The sequence below is a fragment of the Talpa europaea genome (assembly GCF_964194135.1).
Source record: "Talpa europaea genome assembly, chromosome: 1".
NCBI lineage: Eukaryota > Metazoa > Chordata > Mammalia > Eulipotyphla > Talpidae > Talpa > Talpa europaea.
In genome coordinates, this window is record NC_140073.1 from 73,794,118 (window position 1) to 73,813,246 (window position 19,129).

General features: G+C 43.1%; 1 protein-coding gene and 1 pseudogene across 2 annotated transcripts in view; both read left to right on the plus strand.

Moving 5' to 3' along the window:
- Positions 1 to 486: 486 nt before the first annotated feature.
- The window catches only part of CCDC93 (CCC complex scaffolding subunit CCDC93), a gene marked incomplete at its 5' end in the record, with an annotated part of 91,873 nt that continues 73,230 nt past the window's right edge, over positions 487 to 19,129 (plus strand). The window contains 4 exons of the mRNA XM_084246171.1: positions 487 to 528; positions 4,695 to 4,808; positions 6,204 to 6,298; positions 14,288 to 14,399. Coding sequence (XP_084102297.1) covers positions 487 to 528; positions 4,695 to 4,808; positions 6,204 to 6,298; positions 14,288 to 14,399 — 363 coding nt within the window. The remainder of the gene's footprint in view (positions 529 to 4,694; positions 4,809 to 6,203; positions 6,299 to 14,287; positions 14,400 to 19,129) is intronic.
- LOC311172498 (large ribosomal subunit protein uL11-like) lies at positions 10,165 to 10,783 on the plus strand (annotated as a pseudogene). The gene has a single exon. The product of its transcript is annotated as a large ribosomal subunit protein uL11-like (transcript).

The window sequence follows — 19,129 nt, forward strand, 5'->3', positions numbered from 1 at the left end:
CGGGTCCCCGGGCGGGTCGCGCTCGGACTTCGTGCTCGGGACGCGCCGGCCCCCAAGTCCCACTCGGGGCTGGAAGCCGCCCGGGTATCCGATGCCCGTGAACAGCAGAGACTGGTGCCCGAAGGAGAAATCCCCTGAAGATACAGGAGCAGCCCCCTTTTTTTAACAAAGCATCTCTCAGAAAAACAGCGCCCTGAAGGGCAACCGCAGAGAGCGCCGGGCCCGGCCGCAGCGGAAGAGCCGCTGCCACTCGGAGCCCGCGCGGCCCGGCCTTGACCGGGGCGGCTCCGCGCAGGCGCAGTGCAGCGGCGCGCGCTCGGCCTCAGCGCGCATGCGCGGCCGGCGGCGCTCCGGGCTGGCGCTGGCGGCGGCGTCGTCGGGGGGAGTTTCCGCTGCGCGCCCCGCCCGGTAGCAGCTGCGCGGCCGGCGCGGGTCCTCCGCGCGCCCCGACGGTCCGCGGCCGCTGCACGTCAGTCGGACCCAGCCATGGGGCTGCCCAAGGGGCCGGAGGGCCAGGGTCTCCCAGAGGTGAGGACTCCGGGTCCCTGGCGCGTCGGGGTTCCCGAGCAGGGGCCGAGCCCCGGGGCGGCAGGCTGGGGGGCCCGGGCTGCATTCGGGGCGCCCTGCCCCTTCCCCCGTGTGTGCCCGCGGGGCGCTCCGGCGTGGTCGGCTGCGGGCGCCGCGGCTCTCCGGGTGGGCGTGGGCCGGGCTGTCCGGCGGCTCCGGGTTCCCCGGGGACCGGTCGGCCTGCCCAGCCCTGTACCTGCCTGCACGCAGCCCGGAGGGCCCGGGGCCCCACCATTGCCGCTTTCCTGGGCAGTGTCCCCGGACCCCCAGCGCGCGGGGCCGCCCCGAGGGCCGAGCCCGCTGCGCCCGGAGTCACGAGACGCGCGCTGGGGCGGCCCGGGCTGCGGCTGTGCAAAGGGCGAGGACCTTGCCGCGCCCGCCGCCGCTGCCCGGGGCCCGCCCCCCGCCCCAGCCTGCTGTCGGCAGGGAATGCCGTCTCACCTGTACCCCCCACCTGGGCCGGGCCGGCAGAGGGGAGTTTGGGAACCGAGCGCGCGCCAGGTTGTGACCAGGGTTCGGGGTGGCCACGCGCTCTCCTGGGGCGCTGTGGGGACCGGGTGTGGCCACCAAGCCCCTGGCGAAACGTGGCTGCTTCCCTAGGAGATAGTGGGGAGCTTTTCTTCTAAAGGTGTTAGGAAGGTCCCCCACTCGCTGGTGGGGCAGGAGAGTCGGTGGTGTCTGGATTTCCACGTTGGCGTGGAGTGGCGGGAACGTGCAGTGTCTTTGGCCAGGTGGTTTGCGTATCCTCTTGTCCAGTTGGTATCCTCAGAAGCTAGTTAAGTTTACTAGATGCATGAAAGAAATGGAATCCATGCTGTACCTCTGTCCCTCTCTGAAGGTTCTGAAGTAGGCATTTGGCAGAGACTAACTGTTCCTGGACATGGTGAGTGGTCCTCGTATTGAGTGAGCTGCCTGTGCTAGTCTGGCCGCACCCCCAAGTCCGCAGTTCTTTCATCCCACAAGTAGTAATTGAGGGATCACTGTTCTCTGAATAAAAGCTGAGGATTTAGTTATGGCATGACAGAGATCGAAATGTGGTCGTAGAATGCAAGATCATTTTGTTATCTTACGAAAACCTAACAAGTAATCTCAGAACCCTTGTTTTAGGCAAAACCCTACTTTTGGGGGTGAAAAAGTTGCTCTGATGGAACGCAGGATTGTGAAGACTAGGATATGTTGTGTGAAATTTGATTTGATGATTCTTTTTTGCCACTTGTTTATTCTAGGCTCTCATCAGGTTTTCACTGGGCCTTTTGCTGTAGATTTCTGTCTGGTCTCCTGGGTTCTACCTTAAACCCCTGCTATTTGGCGCCCCATAGTATAACCAGTAGGGCTTTTCTGAAATAAAAAGCAACTTACTTCTTGTGTCCTGTGTTAATTCTTTTCTGACTGATAAGAGCCTAAGATGGCTCCTGGCATTAGGAGGCAGACAGGGTGAATATAATCAAATTTTTATTATTCAGAACAGTGTATATGAATATGGATAGTCTGTGTCATTAAGTTATTGCTAGTTAATTCATTAAAATCAGGGTTTTTAAACCCTTTACTGTACGTGCTGTAGAGAAAGGTAGGTCATCCTGGCCTAGCATTCCAGCTTACATGATGTGTATAGTACAGGGCAATTGAAGAGTTAGAGTATCTGGTTTAAGAGCCTACAGTTATCTTTATTAGAATTTTATCAGTCTTTTAATGATTCAATGTATTAGCCACCCTGGCCACCCTGGTGGCTTTTTATGGCTTCAAGACAGTATTCTTCCATTCCTTGTAGTTAATCTGTGAAGTTAATTTGGAGTCTTATTAATACTTTCCAGTCAGTATGCTTTGCCAAGGTTATTTCACAGGTTCTTTTGCAAAAGTACCCTTTTCCATTTGGGGGTGATAGACAAAAAGCATGGGTCATCTTTCTTCCCTAGGGTGGCTAGTGGGTGCCATTAGGTTCAAATTGAGACAGATATGATCCTTCTGTAAAGTACTGTCTTGTTGGGGGTGTTTTCATGATAAATGATGGTCAAACAAATGAAGGTTTCCTGTTTCACAGCCCAGGAGTTTTACAAAAAATACTTGTATCATTCTATTTCCCTTTTCTTCTCTATCTTTGTGAATCTTACAGCTCTTTGCTTTCTCTTTATGTCTCTCTACGTGCAGATATTTCTGAACCATCCCAGATTTTTCACAAAGAAGGAAGGCGTGAATAATTAATATTACTTTATTTTTTGCATGTCCACTAGGAACTAGTGAATGCTATCCTTCACAGTCTCTGATAGACTGGACCAGTGTCATTTGAGAGAGAACTGGAATAAGCAGTAGCTCAAGGTTGTTACCTCCACCATCCCTCATTGCACGGGATTATTAGTCACTTTACTAGTTCCATGTTCAACTATATGTTAATGTATATGCCTGCTCTCAACAGTTTGCATTTCATAATAAACTCAAATTTCCATTATCAGCTTTATGACTGTGAAAACATACTTTTTTTTAAGCTTTTTTTAAAATTTTTTATTTTTATTTTTTTAAAGATTTATTTATTTATTCATACAAGCACTGGGTACAGTCAGAAGCGCAGGAGGGTGAGAGAGTTCACCAGAGCCAGAGCGGGGAGCAGAGCAGGCAGAAGGACCAAAGTACACTGCTGAGGGGAGCAGCGGGCGCCAGGAGAGGTCTGTGCGCCATGTGGGATCCTCGCCCGGCGGCGGCCGGGGATCGAACTGGTGCTGCTGAGGCTGCACACAGCTTCGCAGCCCAGCGCTCAACCACTGCGCCACCAGGGGAGGCCCTGAAAACACATTCTTAATCCATGACTGATTTAGATCACGCATTTTATATAATGATGGTGCATATCATTCCATATTTAATGAGTGTGTCTTTTAAGCCAAGTGCTGCTTCAGAGGAGTAAACATGGATGAATAATATATATGATTCCTCTCCTGAACCAGCTAATAGTTCACTTGGAAAGACAGACATGTATGTTAACTTGAGGCATGTCACTCAGAAGAGGCTGAACTGTGAATGCTATAAACGAAAAAGAACTGCAGAGGAATGATGAAGTCAGCCTGTATTTGTCAGGGTTGCCATCGAATAGGAACTAGAATTTGAAGATGGTTTCTGGTGGTTGGAGAATATCAGGAGAAAGGGAGGGGGGCCTGAACAGTGAAAAAATGGGATCAAATAGTGCTTTTCTAGGTTGGCCATAGCCATGTCTGGATTTTTGGTGGGTAGAGCATGGAAGTAAAGGATGAAGCTTAAAAGATAAGTTGTGGACAAAGATCTGAAGCCAAACTGAGAAAACTGACATTTATCTTACATATTATGGGTAGTGCCTTACATGAGGACAATGTGGTGAGCCTGAAAGCTGTGATTTAGGAAGTAATGAGTAAGACAAATTAACAGGGCAGAAATTAACGGGTATTTTCTAGAGCCAGGTAGTTTTTGATTTTCTGCAGGAATGGAGGAAGAGAGAGCATAGTTCATGAAAGTAAATGGAGTCAAAAGTACTAGAATATTTAGACAAATTTAAGTTGTAAATACATCTGGAAGTGAAAGTGGGTTATAAGTTAACATTTTTAACTTAAATTCCTATATGATCATATTTATTAAATTTGCTGTTATTAAGATAATCTTGTTATGTAATTGCCCATTAGTTTATATGGGTTGAAAGTCTTTTTATTTGCTTTAGAAATCAAAAAGAGAAGGGCAGAGAAGGAAACTTCTTTGAAGTCCCTTTTTGTTCTTGCTCTTCTTGTCAGTGACTTCTGGGACCAAGATGAATATAAAATTAAAAACAAAAATCCCCCAACTTGTTCTTATCTGTTAGGAGTTTATAATCTAGCTGAGAAGATTGTCAAGTATATTGTGTATTAGCAAACAGGGAGGTATTGTGTGATAATCTTCCTTTCTCTGGATTCTTTCAGTGTCTGATGAATAGTTTATACTGTGATGATTAACAACTGGTTGAAGATTAGGGACCCAGTTCTTTTTGATTCTGCAGAACTATGTCCCCAGGTTCCTGCATGAGTGCAGTGATCGTGTCATCTGCTCCTTGGCAGTGAGATTGTAGCATCAGGGAATATACCTTGTGTGCTTGTATTCAAGGCAGCTTTTATCAGCTTAACTTTTACCTTTTGTTTTAGGTAGAAACAAGAGAAGACGAAGAACAAAATGTCAAGTTGACAGAAATTCTGGAGCTCTTGGTGGCTGCTGGCTATTTCAGGGCAAGAATTAAAGGCTTGTCTCCTTTTGACAAGGTAAGAGGAAATCTTTCTTACCATTAGGGTGTTCTTTGTCAGGATGGCATGGTAAACCATGGAAGGAGACAGAGATTGTATTTTACTTTCTCCATGTCCATGTTTCCATTCTCTCCAATTCAGGTTCATTATGGAAGTGTTCAGATTTTCTGTTAAAAGAAAATAATATGCTTTGAATTTCTTCACTATGCATGAAACTTTGGTAAATGAGAGAAACAAAAAAAAAATTTAGTTTGAAGGAGATAAAACTTCTGTAGTATGAAATAATATGAGTTAATAAGAAGCTGTCCCAAGTCAGTGTGCCTGATATACTCTGAATGGTAAATACTAAGTTTGGAGGCGGGATAGTCAGTAAGGGATGAAGTCTTTTTTTTAATTCAGTAGAACTTTAAACAATTATGTGCATAAGACATAATAGGAATTGAAAGCACAAAGACAAAGCCCTTATACTCCAAGAACACAATGTCTTCAGAGTGGGAGAGACAAATAAACCTATACACATAAAATAAGTGTCATTATGCAGTTAATTTCGTCAGTGAACCATGCACAGAATCGAAGCATCCTAATCAGACAAGACAGGCCAAAAAAATCTTCCTGGTGGAAGAAAGTGTTGAGTGATCCAGTGTGCGCCAATGCTCTGCTGAGCCACATAACGAAATCGCTGTGGGCTGTTTTGTAATACAGATGTCTGGGCCTTGCCCATCAAAATTCTGGTTACTTGGTCTGGGCTGGGGATTGAAATCTATTTTTCCAGCCATCTCACTTGAGTCTACAGCAAAGCCAGAGATAAAAGAGTCACTGTGTTTTGTTGTTGTTGTTATTTTTGTTTTTCTGGTATCAAGATATGTCTGAAAGGCTTTTGTGTCCAAATAGATTTTTAGCCTTAGTCTCAGTTGCATCTCAGAGAAATTGTGTGAGAAACGTAGAGCAGGGATTCATAGAAGGTAGATGAAAAAAAGTAAAATGTGTGGAAATTAAGTAATGAGCCACAAAATGTCAGTCTTGCTATTCACATGTTTAGGCCATAAAACACTTATTTCCTCTGGAATCTGGCACTTGCCTGAAACTGGGTTAAGACTTCTCTTGATTGAGAATTAATATCTGTGTCCCCTTCACTGTATAGAAGATCTACATATGATATATCCATCTAGTAATAAAAGTCACATGGCCCCATTCCCAGAGCTCGTAACCACATGTGCCTAGTAGCCATTGGACAATGGAGAAAGTTTCACTCAGCACTGCTATTTTTAGATGGCTTATTATTGATGGAATCAGGATGCATATACTCTCTTTTTGTGTTTACTGGTTCTGTGCAAACTTTGTATAGTTTATCTGTATTCTTACCCGCACCCCAAACTGGAAAGAGAAAATAAATGTTTTCTTTGTATTTTGCAGGTTGTGGGAGGAATGACTTGGTGCATTACCACTTGCAACTTTGATGTAGATGTTGATTTGCTCTTTCAAGAAAACTCTACAATAGGTCAAAAAATGTAAGTGATAGGATTTGTCATGGAGAAGTCTAAAAGGGGAATAGGGGCTAACTTTTGAGTGCCTGCTATGCCAAAAGTTATACTGGATGCTTTGCATATTTCATTTTGTAATTTTTTAGATTACTTTATTTTGATTTTCATTACAAATGAGTATTTTCTTTTTTTTTTTTTTCTTTTTTGTTTTAAAGATTTATTTATTTATTTTATACAAGAACCAGGGTACGGGGATAATATACCACAATCAACTGGGATTCATCCCAGGGGCACATGGATGGTTCAAAATCAATCATTGTAAGAAAATCGATCATTGTAATCCAACACATCAACAAAAAGAAAAATAAACACCATATGAGCATATCGATAGATGCTGAGAAAGCATTCAACAAAGTCCAACATCCATTTATGATGCGCAGGAGGTCAGAAGCGCAGGAGGGTGAGAGAATTCACCAGAGACAGAGCTGGGAGCAGAACAGGCAGACAGACTGAAAGTACTGCTGAGGGGAGCAGTGGGCGAGGCAGGAGAGGTCTGCTGCGCCAGGTGGGGTTCTCCCTGGCTGGCAGGGAATCGAACTTGTACTGCAGAGGCTGTGGACAGCTTCGCAGCACGGAGCTCAACCGCGCCACCGGGGAGGCTCACAAATGAGTATTTTCTTACCTTCATGGATTATGAAATTGAGACCGAAAGGAGTCACGGTCATACAACTAGCATATGCATGTCATTTTATATTCAGGTTATTTTTAATAGTTTTCTTGATTGAAGTTTCGGGTGACTTTTTAGTGTATCTCATCCCGAAGCTAATTTGAAGGGAAATGGAATAGGGTGAGGAAAGGAGACTCTCCCTCACCATTACCCCATGTAAAGCAGAGCCTCACTTTGTTTGTCATTAGGAGGAAGCAGCGTGGACTCCTGCTGGAGTTCCTGCTGAGGTCAAGTTACCCTACCTGGTCTTCCATAACCCCCACCAGGACTTGGTGATTTCATTAGGCCATTTGGGATCCCATTTCTTCCCCCTCTGGCAGTGGACAACTGTGTGACCTTGGGCAAATCTCAGATCCCTTATTTGTAAGTAACAATTTAAAATCTCAGATTTTTATTCTTTTATCATCACCTTATTTTCTGAAGCCTTATCCTTCCCCCAAGAAAAAATACTTCTGAAAGGATTAAAGATGGTTTACGAATAAATGCAGGAAGCAATAACAATGGAAAGATGAAGAAACAAAAGCAAAGCAAGGAAAAAGGGAAAAAAAGAGACAAAAGGTAGAGATGGAGATAAAACTATTACATAGATTTGACTCAAATCTTTCTGGCAGCCAAAAGACTTATCTCGACTCCTCATTAGAGTACATACTGTGAGCACAGTGATACTACGCTCATGGATGCCCAGCCACAAATAACAGGGCTCTACAGCTTAACATTTGTCATTCTGAGACTGTGGTGTTGCATCCCGAGACCTGTAGAGAGAAGTCCCTCCCTAGGAGGCAGTGCGGTGGAGTCCAGGTGGGGGCTCTGTTCTCTGCTGGTCAGGCTGAATCCAGAAGTAGATTTTTATTCTTGTTTTGTTTTTGTTGTTATATAGGTGTGGCAACCATCAAGTTCAAAAAAAATTCAAATACCACCAGAGTGAACAAAATATGCAGCTCATATCCCTTCCCTTCCCCATTCTACACTCTAGTTTTATTCCCCGGAAAGAATCATCTTTGTTTAGATTTTCATTTCTTCAGTGTGGTCACTTACATCTCCAACCATGTGTATACTTTCATTCAAGTCTAATGTGAGGAGGAAATTAACCCACCTAGGCTTATCACTGCACCCCCTTCAGCTTTTCACCATTGAAAATAATATTGGCAGCGGGTTTGTCATATATGGCTTTTATCATGTTAAGGTATGTTCCTTCTATTCGGAGAATTTCAAGGGCCTTCATCATAAATGGATGTTGGACTTTGTTGAATGCTTTCTCAGCATCTATTGATATGCTCATATGGTGTTTATTTTTCTTTTTGTTGATGTGTTGGATTACACTGATCGATTTTCTTATGTTGAACCATCCTTGTGCCCCTGGAATGAATCACAGTTGATTGTGGTGTATTATCCCTTTGATGTATTGTTGGATTCTGTTCGCAAGGATTTTTTTTTTGAGGATTTTTGCATCAGTGTTCATTAGGAAGATTGGCCTGTAATTTTCTTTTTTTGTGCTGTCTTTGTTTGGTTTTGGTATTAGTGTAATGTTGGCTTTGTAGACGTATTTGGTAGTATTCCTTCTTTTTCAATTTTCTGAAAGAGTTTGTGTAGGATGGGCACTTATACACTGCTGAATGTTTGGTAGAATTCGTTTGTGAAGCCATCTGGACCTGGGCTTTTGTTTTTGGAGAGTGCTTTGATTACTGCCTCAATTTTGCTGCTTGTAATTGGTCTGTTTAGTTGTTCTATTTCTTCTTTGTCCAGCTTTGGATGATTATATTGTTCTAGGAGTTTGTCCATCTCTTCTAGGTTGTTGAATTTGTTTGCATATAAGTGTTCATAGTAATCTCTGATTATTCTTTTGATTTCTACTGAGTCTGTTGTGATTTCTCCTCTTTCATTTATAATCCTATTTATATATGTTTTCTCCCATTTTTTTCTTTGTGAGCCTGGCTAGAGGTTTGTCTATTTTGTTTATTTTTTCAAAGAACCAACTTTTGGTTTCATTGATCACTTGTATAATTTTAATGTACTCAAGCTTCTGTTTCTTGATCCATTAATATAAGATAGTTTCTTCTGGCTCCAAACTACATGGAGTAAAACCTTTGGTGTCTCAGCTTTTCATTCTATCTTTCAATCTCCATCTACCATAATAATATTTCTTTTGTGATGTTCAGGGTGTAGTATCTGTTCTCTAATAGTTAAATTACCCATACTTTACCTGTAGGTAGATTCAAAACATAGATCTATAAATTGTGTTTATGGTAAAAACTAAGAATTGTGAAGGGGTCAGGGAAACAAAAATATAATGTTCTGGATAGTAATGGTGTGGTTTGAAGGAAACTATTCAAAATATCACAATCCAATGGAATTTCTCTTCATTTATTCATTCACTCAGCAAATATTTATCCTTACTATAGCATCAGTCATAGTTCTGTGTACTTTGGCTGCATTAACGAAAACTGTTCTGCAGTCATGAGCTTATAGTCTAGGGGGAGACAAACTTTAAAGAGCTAATTTGATAAATAAATAATACATAAGAATAGTGTGCTATGGGGAAAATTAAAGCTGGGAAAGGGCAGGAAGAGGGATAAAGGATAGGTGGTGGTTGTAAATTAAGTCAGTGGAGGCCTCATTGAGAAGGTGATAAGGAAACCAAGATTGGGGGGAAACGGGTCCAGGCAAAGAGAACTATCAGTGTACGGGCCCCCAGAACAAGGTTGCCTGGACTGGATGAGAAGGGGGAGCTGTAAGAGGGAAGCACATAGAAGTCTCGGGAGCCAGACCAGGCAAGGTCTTGTTGGTCAGAAAAGGACATTGTGCTGGGCCTCCCTGGTGGTGCAGCGGGTTGAATACTGCCCTGTGAAGCTGTCCTCAGCCTCTGCAGCGTGGGTTTGATTCCCGGCCGGCCAGGGAGAAACCCACATGGCATGGCAGACCTCTCCTGTCACGCCTGCTGCTCCCCTCAGCAGTGTCCTCAGTCCATCTGCCTGTTCTCCCCACTCTGCCTCAGGTGAATTTTCTCACCCTTCTGCACCTCTGACCTGTACCCCAGTTCTTATATAAATAAATAAATCTTTTTTTTTTAAAAAAAAGAAGCTTTTGGCTTTCAGCTCGGAAGAGGCCAAGGTGCAACTTTCTTCAGTCGTCCCGAATCCGGATTCATCCGACACCAGCCGCCTCCACCATGCCGCCTAAGTTCGATCCCAACAAAGTCAAAGTTGTATACCTGCAGTGCACCGGTGGGGAAGTCAGTGCCACGTCTGCCCTGGCCCCCAAGATTGGACCCCTGGGTCTGTCTCCAAAAAAAGTCGGTGATGACATTGCCTAGGCAACTGGTGATTGAAAGGGACTGAGGATAACAGTGAAACTCACCATTCAAAACAGACAGGCCCAGATTGAGGTGGTACCTTCAGCCTCTGCCCTCATCATCAGAGCTCTCAAGGAAACACCGAGGGACTGGAAGAAGCAGAAGAAGCAGTGGGAATATCACGTTCGACAAGATTGTCAGCATAGCCCGGCAGATGCAGCACCAATCTTTAGCTAGAGAACTCTCTGGCACCATTAAAGAGATCCTTGGTACCACCCAGTCCATGGGCTGCAACGTTGATGGCCGCCACTCTCACAACATCATCGATGACATCAACAGTGGCGCAGTGGAATGCCCTGCCAGTTAAGAAAAATCAAGGAAAATCACAATAAAGGATCATTTGACAGTGGAAAAAGAAAAGAAAAGAAAAGGACATTGGGTTTATGCTGAGCAAGATGTGAATCCTTGGAGCATATTGAGTAGAAGAGGAGCATAATATTGGGTTGTCAGAAAAGTCATGACATATTTTCCTATGAATGACTTTTCCAACAGCCCAATATTTATTTTGTTTTAGAAGGAACCCAGAGATTGATGAATTAGGAGGGTGATGATGGAAGCTGGCAGGCACTAGCATATTATAATCCACATAGGAGATTAGGGCAGTGGGCTAGCAGTGATGGATTCTGGATCTATTTTGAAGGTAAAGCTAACAGAATTTCCTTGAGGTTTTTCTTGGTTTTTGGGTGCAAGAGGGAAGTCAAGGATGATTTCAAGATCTTTGACCACCTCCCAACAAATGGAGGTGGTCTCTATGAGTCACTGATAATCAGATTATGTATTAATACAGCATTTTTTTCTTGAGTTTCTGATTGCTCTTTTCTTGTTTACAAAGAAGCACATTCCTTTACCGATAGCTAAGATCAGCCAGCTTCTCAATCATTTTATTTACTTAGCAGGAATTTATGATATTCTTGTGGACACTCTTGTTTGAAGTATCTTTTTGTTCCACTTTGAGCTGATTGCTTGTTATCCCTTTGGCACTTCTGATGCACATCTCTTTCTGGGCTAACCTTACTATTTCTTAGATTCTGTGTATCTTTCTTTTGAAATTACTTTTGCCTTTTATAATGGCTCTTGGCCCCATTTTCACCTTGGTGCAGTAGTACTCTTAACAGAATATTGGAGCATAGTTTTTTTATATGGGTTTTTAATCCCTTATCTATATTTCTGAAATGTAAACACCACCAAAGCCTTTTTTCCCAAACATGAGTACAAAATTTAGCTGGAAGCAAAACATGACCTGAACTGACCTAAGACTATTCGTAGCCTTTATTGATCCCACTGACCTGCAGTTTTGCTGCAGAAATGTTAATTTCTTTGATTGCAGGGTGTGCTCTAGATTACACCAAGATCCTGCATAACACATAGTACATGCCCCTTAGATAACACGAAGATAGAAACTTCTGAAGAAAAAGTCCTGAATTCTGAACCCCATCTGACCCTAAAGGGTTTTAATAAAGGATTAAGGATCTCTTATGTTCTAAAGTAAGTGTTTGATGTATAGCTTTTAAGTGTGGAGGCATGAACTATAATTGTGGGCAAAGCTAGGGACAGAGGTTTCCTGACTAAAGACCCACCAGACTCAGCAGTGCACTTGGGTTTTTACTGTCTGAGGGGAAAGTCATAGCCAGAGGGCACTGAGTTATCCAAAACTCTTTTCTGTTTGGTTTGGGGATGTGTTCTGTGTTTGAAGTTCCTCCCTGCAAAGCTTTTGGTTAGGTGCAATTTAGACTAATGCTGCCTTATGTTGTGGGGTGCCTTAGTGTATCCCTGTTGGTGTAATGGGTAGCCAGGCAGCGCTGTCTAAGAAGTTCACTAGTAAGGGCATAATTTTCTTTTAGGCTGTCTTCCTGATCCTTCTTTCTTGAGGGCTCCATCTGCTTCTGCCATTCGTCTCCAGCATATCTTAAAGCCCCATTACTAAAGGGGCCTATGTTCAGAGATCCATAAATGAGATTTTAGTCTTATATCTGAGTTTAAATATCACACTTTTACTATATGTAGAGTACTTGCACATGCATTTTATTAGTTAGCTTTCACAACAATCTTTGAATCAGCAGGGGAGGGGCTATCCCCCATTTTATAATGAGAGTATTGGACTAGAGGGAGTTGAGTGACTTGCCAAAAGTCTTAGAGTGAGTGACAGAGCTGGAATTTGGACCCTGGTTCAGTTCACCCTTTCTCTGTTTGCAGTTGCAGAAACAGCACACTGAACACTCTTAAAACTAAAGGAATCAATCACTTGCTGTTGTGAGTGAGCCTATTAAAATCTTAGACCAGGAGACCTGCCTGCAGAGACTTCAGTAGTAGTTACTTTTCTGATTTTCAGAAAGTCAGAGGCTCCTGCCTGAGCTATAGGGAGAGAAGTCAAATAGGGACTGCTAGATTTCTGCAAGAAGTCTTCTTGATTTTTCCTGGCACCCAGCCTGCCAGTGTTCCCTCTAGTTCCGCAGTCCTTGGCAATATAAGTGCTTTCAGCTGTTTCCAACTGCTGCTGAGACTCCAGACTTAGCAGTAATCTCTGGGAGGTAAGCTTAAGAGGGTTGTAAACCCTGGGGTGATCCTCAACAACCTTCCCTCAGGGCCTTTGTGAGCTGGCATAGAAAGCCATATCTGAGTAGTGAGTGGCCTAGAAAAACCTTATCTCAGGGTACAGGGCCCCAGTCTCTTGTTTTAGAGCTAGTGAATGGTTCTAGACAATCAGTAACCCCATGTAGACCCATGGATCTGCATCCACTAGAGGGAGCTTTTCTCCCATGGAACCAGAAGGTAAGGGTGAGAAACAGTGGCCCTGCATATACAAATAGTTAGACCTGCATGGAGCAAGGGTGCAGAGCCCAGCTTGGTGATCATCTTCATTGCTCAGTTTGGAGTGTGGGGAGCAGAGCTAATTAAGGGTCCATCTCTTCTCCTCACAAGTTTCAAATAAGAAACAAGATATGTGAATCTGATGAAGATCAAAATAAAAAAATTAAACTTGTCGGAGAGAAAGCCATAAATAAGTCACAAGGTGGTTTAGTTAATACTTCCTTACTGAACTGTCCCATTTAAGTCCCAGAAAGAGCTGGACAACCACTGGCTTCCTCCACCCCCCTCATGCTAAGCCACACATCTCATGGCAGAAAAGACAAATGTATCCTAAAGACAGGTGCTCAGAAAGGAGGGACTGCTGAGCAGCTTAAAACTACGTGACAGTTTCCTTCTACCTCTCAGACCTTTAGGATACATCTCCCTCATGCTTCCCTCTGGGGAGCTGGATAGTCCCTCCTCCTGTAAATGTGTGTGGTGGCTACCAGTCTTCCTCTCTCCATGTCTTTCTCTTAACATGTTATACTTGACATTTGATATAACCAGTTCAGCTCATGTGGTAAGTTCTCACCTTGTAAAACTTTTTTCCAAATAGAAGCATGGGGTTGACTTGTGTTCTCTGGGAGCTGTCCCATGGCAGCCATTTCGTTTTTGTCTCTAAATTACTTGGTTCTTACCAAGACTGAGGGAGTGAGACCTCAGGGGAACGTGGTAAGACTATCATGACCATCACCAGATTTTGGTCTTAAGAGTTATCTAGCGCCTAGAAAGGATTATTGAACTGTAGAGAGACAACATAGACAAGTTTTCTTTGAGTAAGAATTAGGGGGACAGATAACTATTTTTCCATATAAAAATGTTAGAAATAACTACTACCTCTCATAACATGATAATTTTATCAAGAAATAAAGTAGAAAGAGCATATTTAAAGGGTGAAGGCAGTTTTGTGCCTTATGTTCACACACACCCCTAAATTGTGGTGATTTTTCTCATTTTGTAGTCAACCAGGAGAAATTTGGTCATGATCTGGCACTGAGAGGCCCTCAATTTTTCTGGGCCTCTGCCCAGACTAGAGACATGTTAAGGCCACTTAGTGTGTTCTCACCCTCTGCTTGTTGTCTTCTCCTAACAGAGCTCTGTCAGAAAAAATCGTCTCAGTCCTGCCAAGGATGAAATGTCCACACCAGTTGGAGCCCCACCAGATCCAGGGGATGGATTTTATTCACATATTTCCTGTTGTTCAGGTAAGAGCCTCCTGTGGTTTCTTGTCTTCAGTGTGGTGTTTTGTCCTCTATTAGAATTCCTGTAATGGGTCTGACTCCTAGGCCATCTGGCCTAGATCCTGGATCCATGGGTATGGTATGGATTTGATAGCAGCAGAACAGCTTCAAAAGGCCTCAAGGAATGGCGTCTACCCTAGTTTCACATTGTCACCTATCAGGATTTTGAAAAAGTCCCATTAGTTCCTTTTCATTGCTCTTTTAGTGAAGCTGTAATTCCACGTGTCCTCTCCCCCAACCCCGCCTTGCTGTGGACCCTTTTGACCTAAGCAGCTTCATTTTATTCCTTGCTTGTCCTTGTTCTTTCTTGGTAACCCATCTTTCTTTCAGGTCTCCTCATACTTAGGCTATTTCTTTTCCCAGGAACTTACCCTCAGGTTGAAAATTTTCCTCTCCTTACCTGCTCGCTTCACATCTTTGGACCTCAGTTCCACCAAACCTCCTTGAGAATGCTCCCCCAACCCACTCATCTAGAGCAGGTCTTTGCTATGTTTACTTATACAGCCACATTCCCTTCTGGAAATTTTCTTTACTGAAGTTCGTGACCATAGACATTCAAGTGTGTGCTTATTCATCTCTCTTAGCCGACTGTAAGCTTCAGGCACAAGCCCCACGAATGTCTTTGCTCACTGTTGTGTGTCCAGCACTTACAGAATTTTAGTCATTCAGTCCTTATTTGATGATTAAATGTCTGGTGGGAGCCTTCTCACCACGTCGGCTCTGATGTAGTCCCAGTATGTGAGGAAAGTCTCTCCAAGAGGGTAGTTGATTTGCTTAAGGGCAAAGAACTGGTGAGTGGAGAAACAAAGATGCCAGCCTAAACTGCCTGTTGCCATTCCACCATTCACAAAGCCAGTAAGAAGTCAGCTGCATAGCCCTTGCTAGAAAAGTTTTCTAATTCTCTGATAAGATTATATAGTGTAGGGGTAAAGAGCATGAACTCTGGAGACTTCCTGTGTTCAGGTCTTGACTATCCCACTTTCCAGTGGGTAACCTTGGGTGGATGACATGCCTCCTCATCTGCTAAAAAGTAAAAATAATAGTACCTACTTGACAGGAAGAGAATTAATGTGTGTGCATCTAGTTGATAGATGGAACACTTTAGTAAGTTTTTCATGTGTTACATACATTCAGTTTTTGCTGTTGTTATTACTCATCCTGGGAATGTTCCTTCACAATCAACTTCAAATCAAATAACTTGAAATTTGTAAATGTGAGACTGAGACTTTACCTCAGTATTTGATTTGTATGTTTGTTATACTTTGACTCTCAGATGCAGGGAGGTGGTATCTGATCCTTTTTTTGAAAACAGGAGTAGGGACCCTGGATGATTATTACTGAAACCTCCAACACTGGCATGCTGTGAAGTTGTTGCCTTCCCCCCTAAAGCCTGGCTGTCTAGTGATTAGACTTTACTCCTCCTGTGCTAGAACTTTGGGAACAAAAAGCTAGTCCAGATATGAAAGGATGATGGAGAAGAAATTGATCTTCTGGAGTTATGGGGGCATTTTGAGTGTCTGAGGGTGTTCCATGTTGAGTGGAATGCTGGAGGGCTTCCTGTCTGATTGTGAGAACCTCACTCAGCAGTTATCAGATTTCTTCATTTCACAGACCTGTAAAATTTTAAAACTAGAATGGAGGTTGGCCTTTGGTTACATCTTTATTTTGCCCTACAAGGAAATTTAAAAAGTAACTACTATCATGCTTGCTCTGTTATTTCCTAAGAGAAAGGCCATTTAATCCCCAATCTCAAAATAATGTACAATCCTTCAAATTGAATACATTCAGCATTATGAAAAAATTGCTACATGCCTGTAATTTCTTTCTGTTTTGCTGGAGGTCAGTGAACAGTCACAGGCCAGCAATTGGGAACCATTGAACTAGTTGTCTTGCATGGTTTTAGAGGCTTATCACCATCTTCTTACCACTTAGAAAAGCTTTGGTAACAATCTCTGAAAGCCAGTCAAAAGGAAAATGGATCTCATGTGCAATGACTGATAGTTCTGGGTCATATCTCTTTCTTCCATGCGGGACTTAACGAATCCTATGATAGGAGGCATTTTTCTCAAATATAGGTACCCATGGCAAAGCGTGATCACCCAAGAGGGCAGTTCCTGTCCTTCATGCAGAAACTGCAGCAGGGTAATCTATTTTTTAAGGGAATCTTGAGCCTCCACGGGCTTCACCTTCCATATCCGAGCACACTCTTCAGGGTCCAGTAATAACTCAGTGTAGCTCTCATTCACTCAGGCAGACCTGAAAAGGAAATGAGGATGAAAAGCCAGAAACTGGATCTCCCAATCCAGATACAAGCAACAGCAACACTGAATTGAGTTGAGCAATGAGTCAGCCTCCTTAGTTGTCCTGGACTGTGGTGCTGGGATGGAGAGGCGGGCAAGGAGCTGCAGTAGTTCTGTCTGATCTTCTGCCCCTACTTGTGAAATTTAGTCATTGTTTCAAGGTAGAATGGGGTGAAAATAAAGGAAAGATACTAACAACAAAAGAATATTCCTCATACAATATAAGCTACCATTCTTATCCTGGGCAATTACGTCCTAAATACGTACTTTCCTTGAGCGGGCTGCCCTCTGGGAACACACTTTTCTTCCCTCCCTGCCAGAGCACCATGCTGTGTACCATGTCTCTACTTTCTCAGTAGCTAAACCTCCCCAAGTGTGGCTGCACTTTCAGGGAAACACAACTACCATCCCAAAACTGAGATGGTATAGGACTGTCTGAAGAGAGAATGGCAGCCCTGGCAGATGGCATCCCCCTCCATAATGTTCTTCAGTAATAAAAGGAATGAATAGAGAGGCAGGAAGGAGAAGCTAAGGCTGCTTTTGTACTTTGCATTCTTAGCCTCAGAGGACCTGGATCTTCTATAGATTATGGGCTGTTGATGTGTGTATATGTGTGTTTTATTTATTTTTTTTTATAGAGGCATGTTTTATTTATTTATTTGTTTGTTCGTTTGTTTCGTTTATACATGCACTGGGTACAGTCAGAAGCGCGGGAGGGTGAGAGAATTCACCAGAGCCAGAGCAGGGAGCAGAGCAGGCAGAAGGACTGAAGTACACTGCTGAGGGGAGCAGCGGGCGGCAGGAGAGGTCTGTGCACCATGTGGGACCCTCCTCTGGTGGCCGGGGAGCAGCCGGGAATCGAACCGGCGCTGCAGAGGCTGCGGGCAGCTTCGCAACCCAGTGCTCAACCGCTGCGCCACCGGGGAGGCCCTATGTGTGTTTTAATTACCTAGTTTTAAGAGAAAGGAAGAGCAACTACTTCTGCATATCAGCCCAGTAGGATTGGGAAACAGTTCATAAAACCCATCTGTTTACTCTTCTATAAAGGAACCTCCAAGTTCTGAGTCCAATTTTGTGGCTTGCTAGCTATGAATCAATGGGCAAATTATATATTCTCTTTGATCCTTAGGTTCTATAAAGCACAAGTAGTATCAATTTCCTTATAAATCTGTGCATATTAAGAGAGAGTATTTTGAATGCTGAACTTACCTAAAACCTAGAGCTGTGTATAGTACACCCTGTTCTCATATATGAATATTTTGGAGATTTTTTTTTTCATCTGTCCAATGAGGGATTAACTAGGTATCCTTAGTATTTCTCTCAGACCTTTTCTTTGGTCTATAGTACAAGCAGCACAGGAAGGAGTTACATTAAACTGGTATGACCACTAGGGAAAACAGTATGAAGACGCCTCAAAAATATAAAGACTAGAAGTACCAGATAGATGATCCAGTTATTCCATTCTGGATATTTACCCAAAGAATACAGAAACACTTACTCAGAAACATACATCCAACCCTTTATTCATTGCTGCATAATTTTTTTTTATAGAGGCATTTTTATTTATTTATTTGTTTGTTTGTTTTTTTTTTTTTTTTTTTATAAATTTTATTGTTATATTCCCCATACAATTGCAGCCCCCCATTCTGACCCCAATCCCTCCCCTCCCGCCCCCGCCCCCCTAAAAGTGTCTCTGGTTCATAGTTTTTTGTTGATTTTGATTTTCACTTTCTTATAGTTATTCATTTTCCTGGTCCCTTATTTAAGTTTTCTAGATTCCTGCTATGAGTGAGACCATCCGGTATTTTTCTTTTTCTTTTTGGCTTATTTCGCTGAGCATGAGCCCTTCCAGCGCCATCCATGTTGCAGCAAATTGCATGTGTTTATCTTTTTTGAATGCTGAGTAATATTCCATGGTATATATGTACCACATCTTCTTGATCCAGTCATCTATTTTTGGGCATTTGGGTTGTTTCCAAAGCTTAGCTATTGTAAACAGTGCTGCTATAAACATAGGGGTGCAGGTGTTCTTTGGAATTGATGTTTCTGTGTCCTTTGGGTAAATACCTAGGAGTGGAATTGCTGGGTCATATGGAAGCTCTATGTTTAGTAGGTCCAGAAATCTCCACACAGCTTTCCACAGTGGTTGGACCAGTTTGCACTCCCACCAACAGTGCAGAAGAGTTCCTTTTTCTCCACACCCTCGCCAACATTTGTTGTTGCTAGTTTTTTTAATATGTGCCATTCTCACTGGTGTAAGATGGTATCTCATGGTAGTTTTGATTTGCATTTCCCTGATGACAAGTGATGTTGAACATTTTTTCATATGCCTGTTGGCCATTTGCATTTCCTCTTCAGAGAAGTTTCTTTTAAGCTCTTCTGCCCATTTTTTGA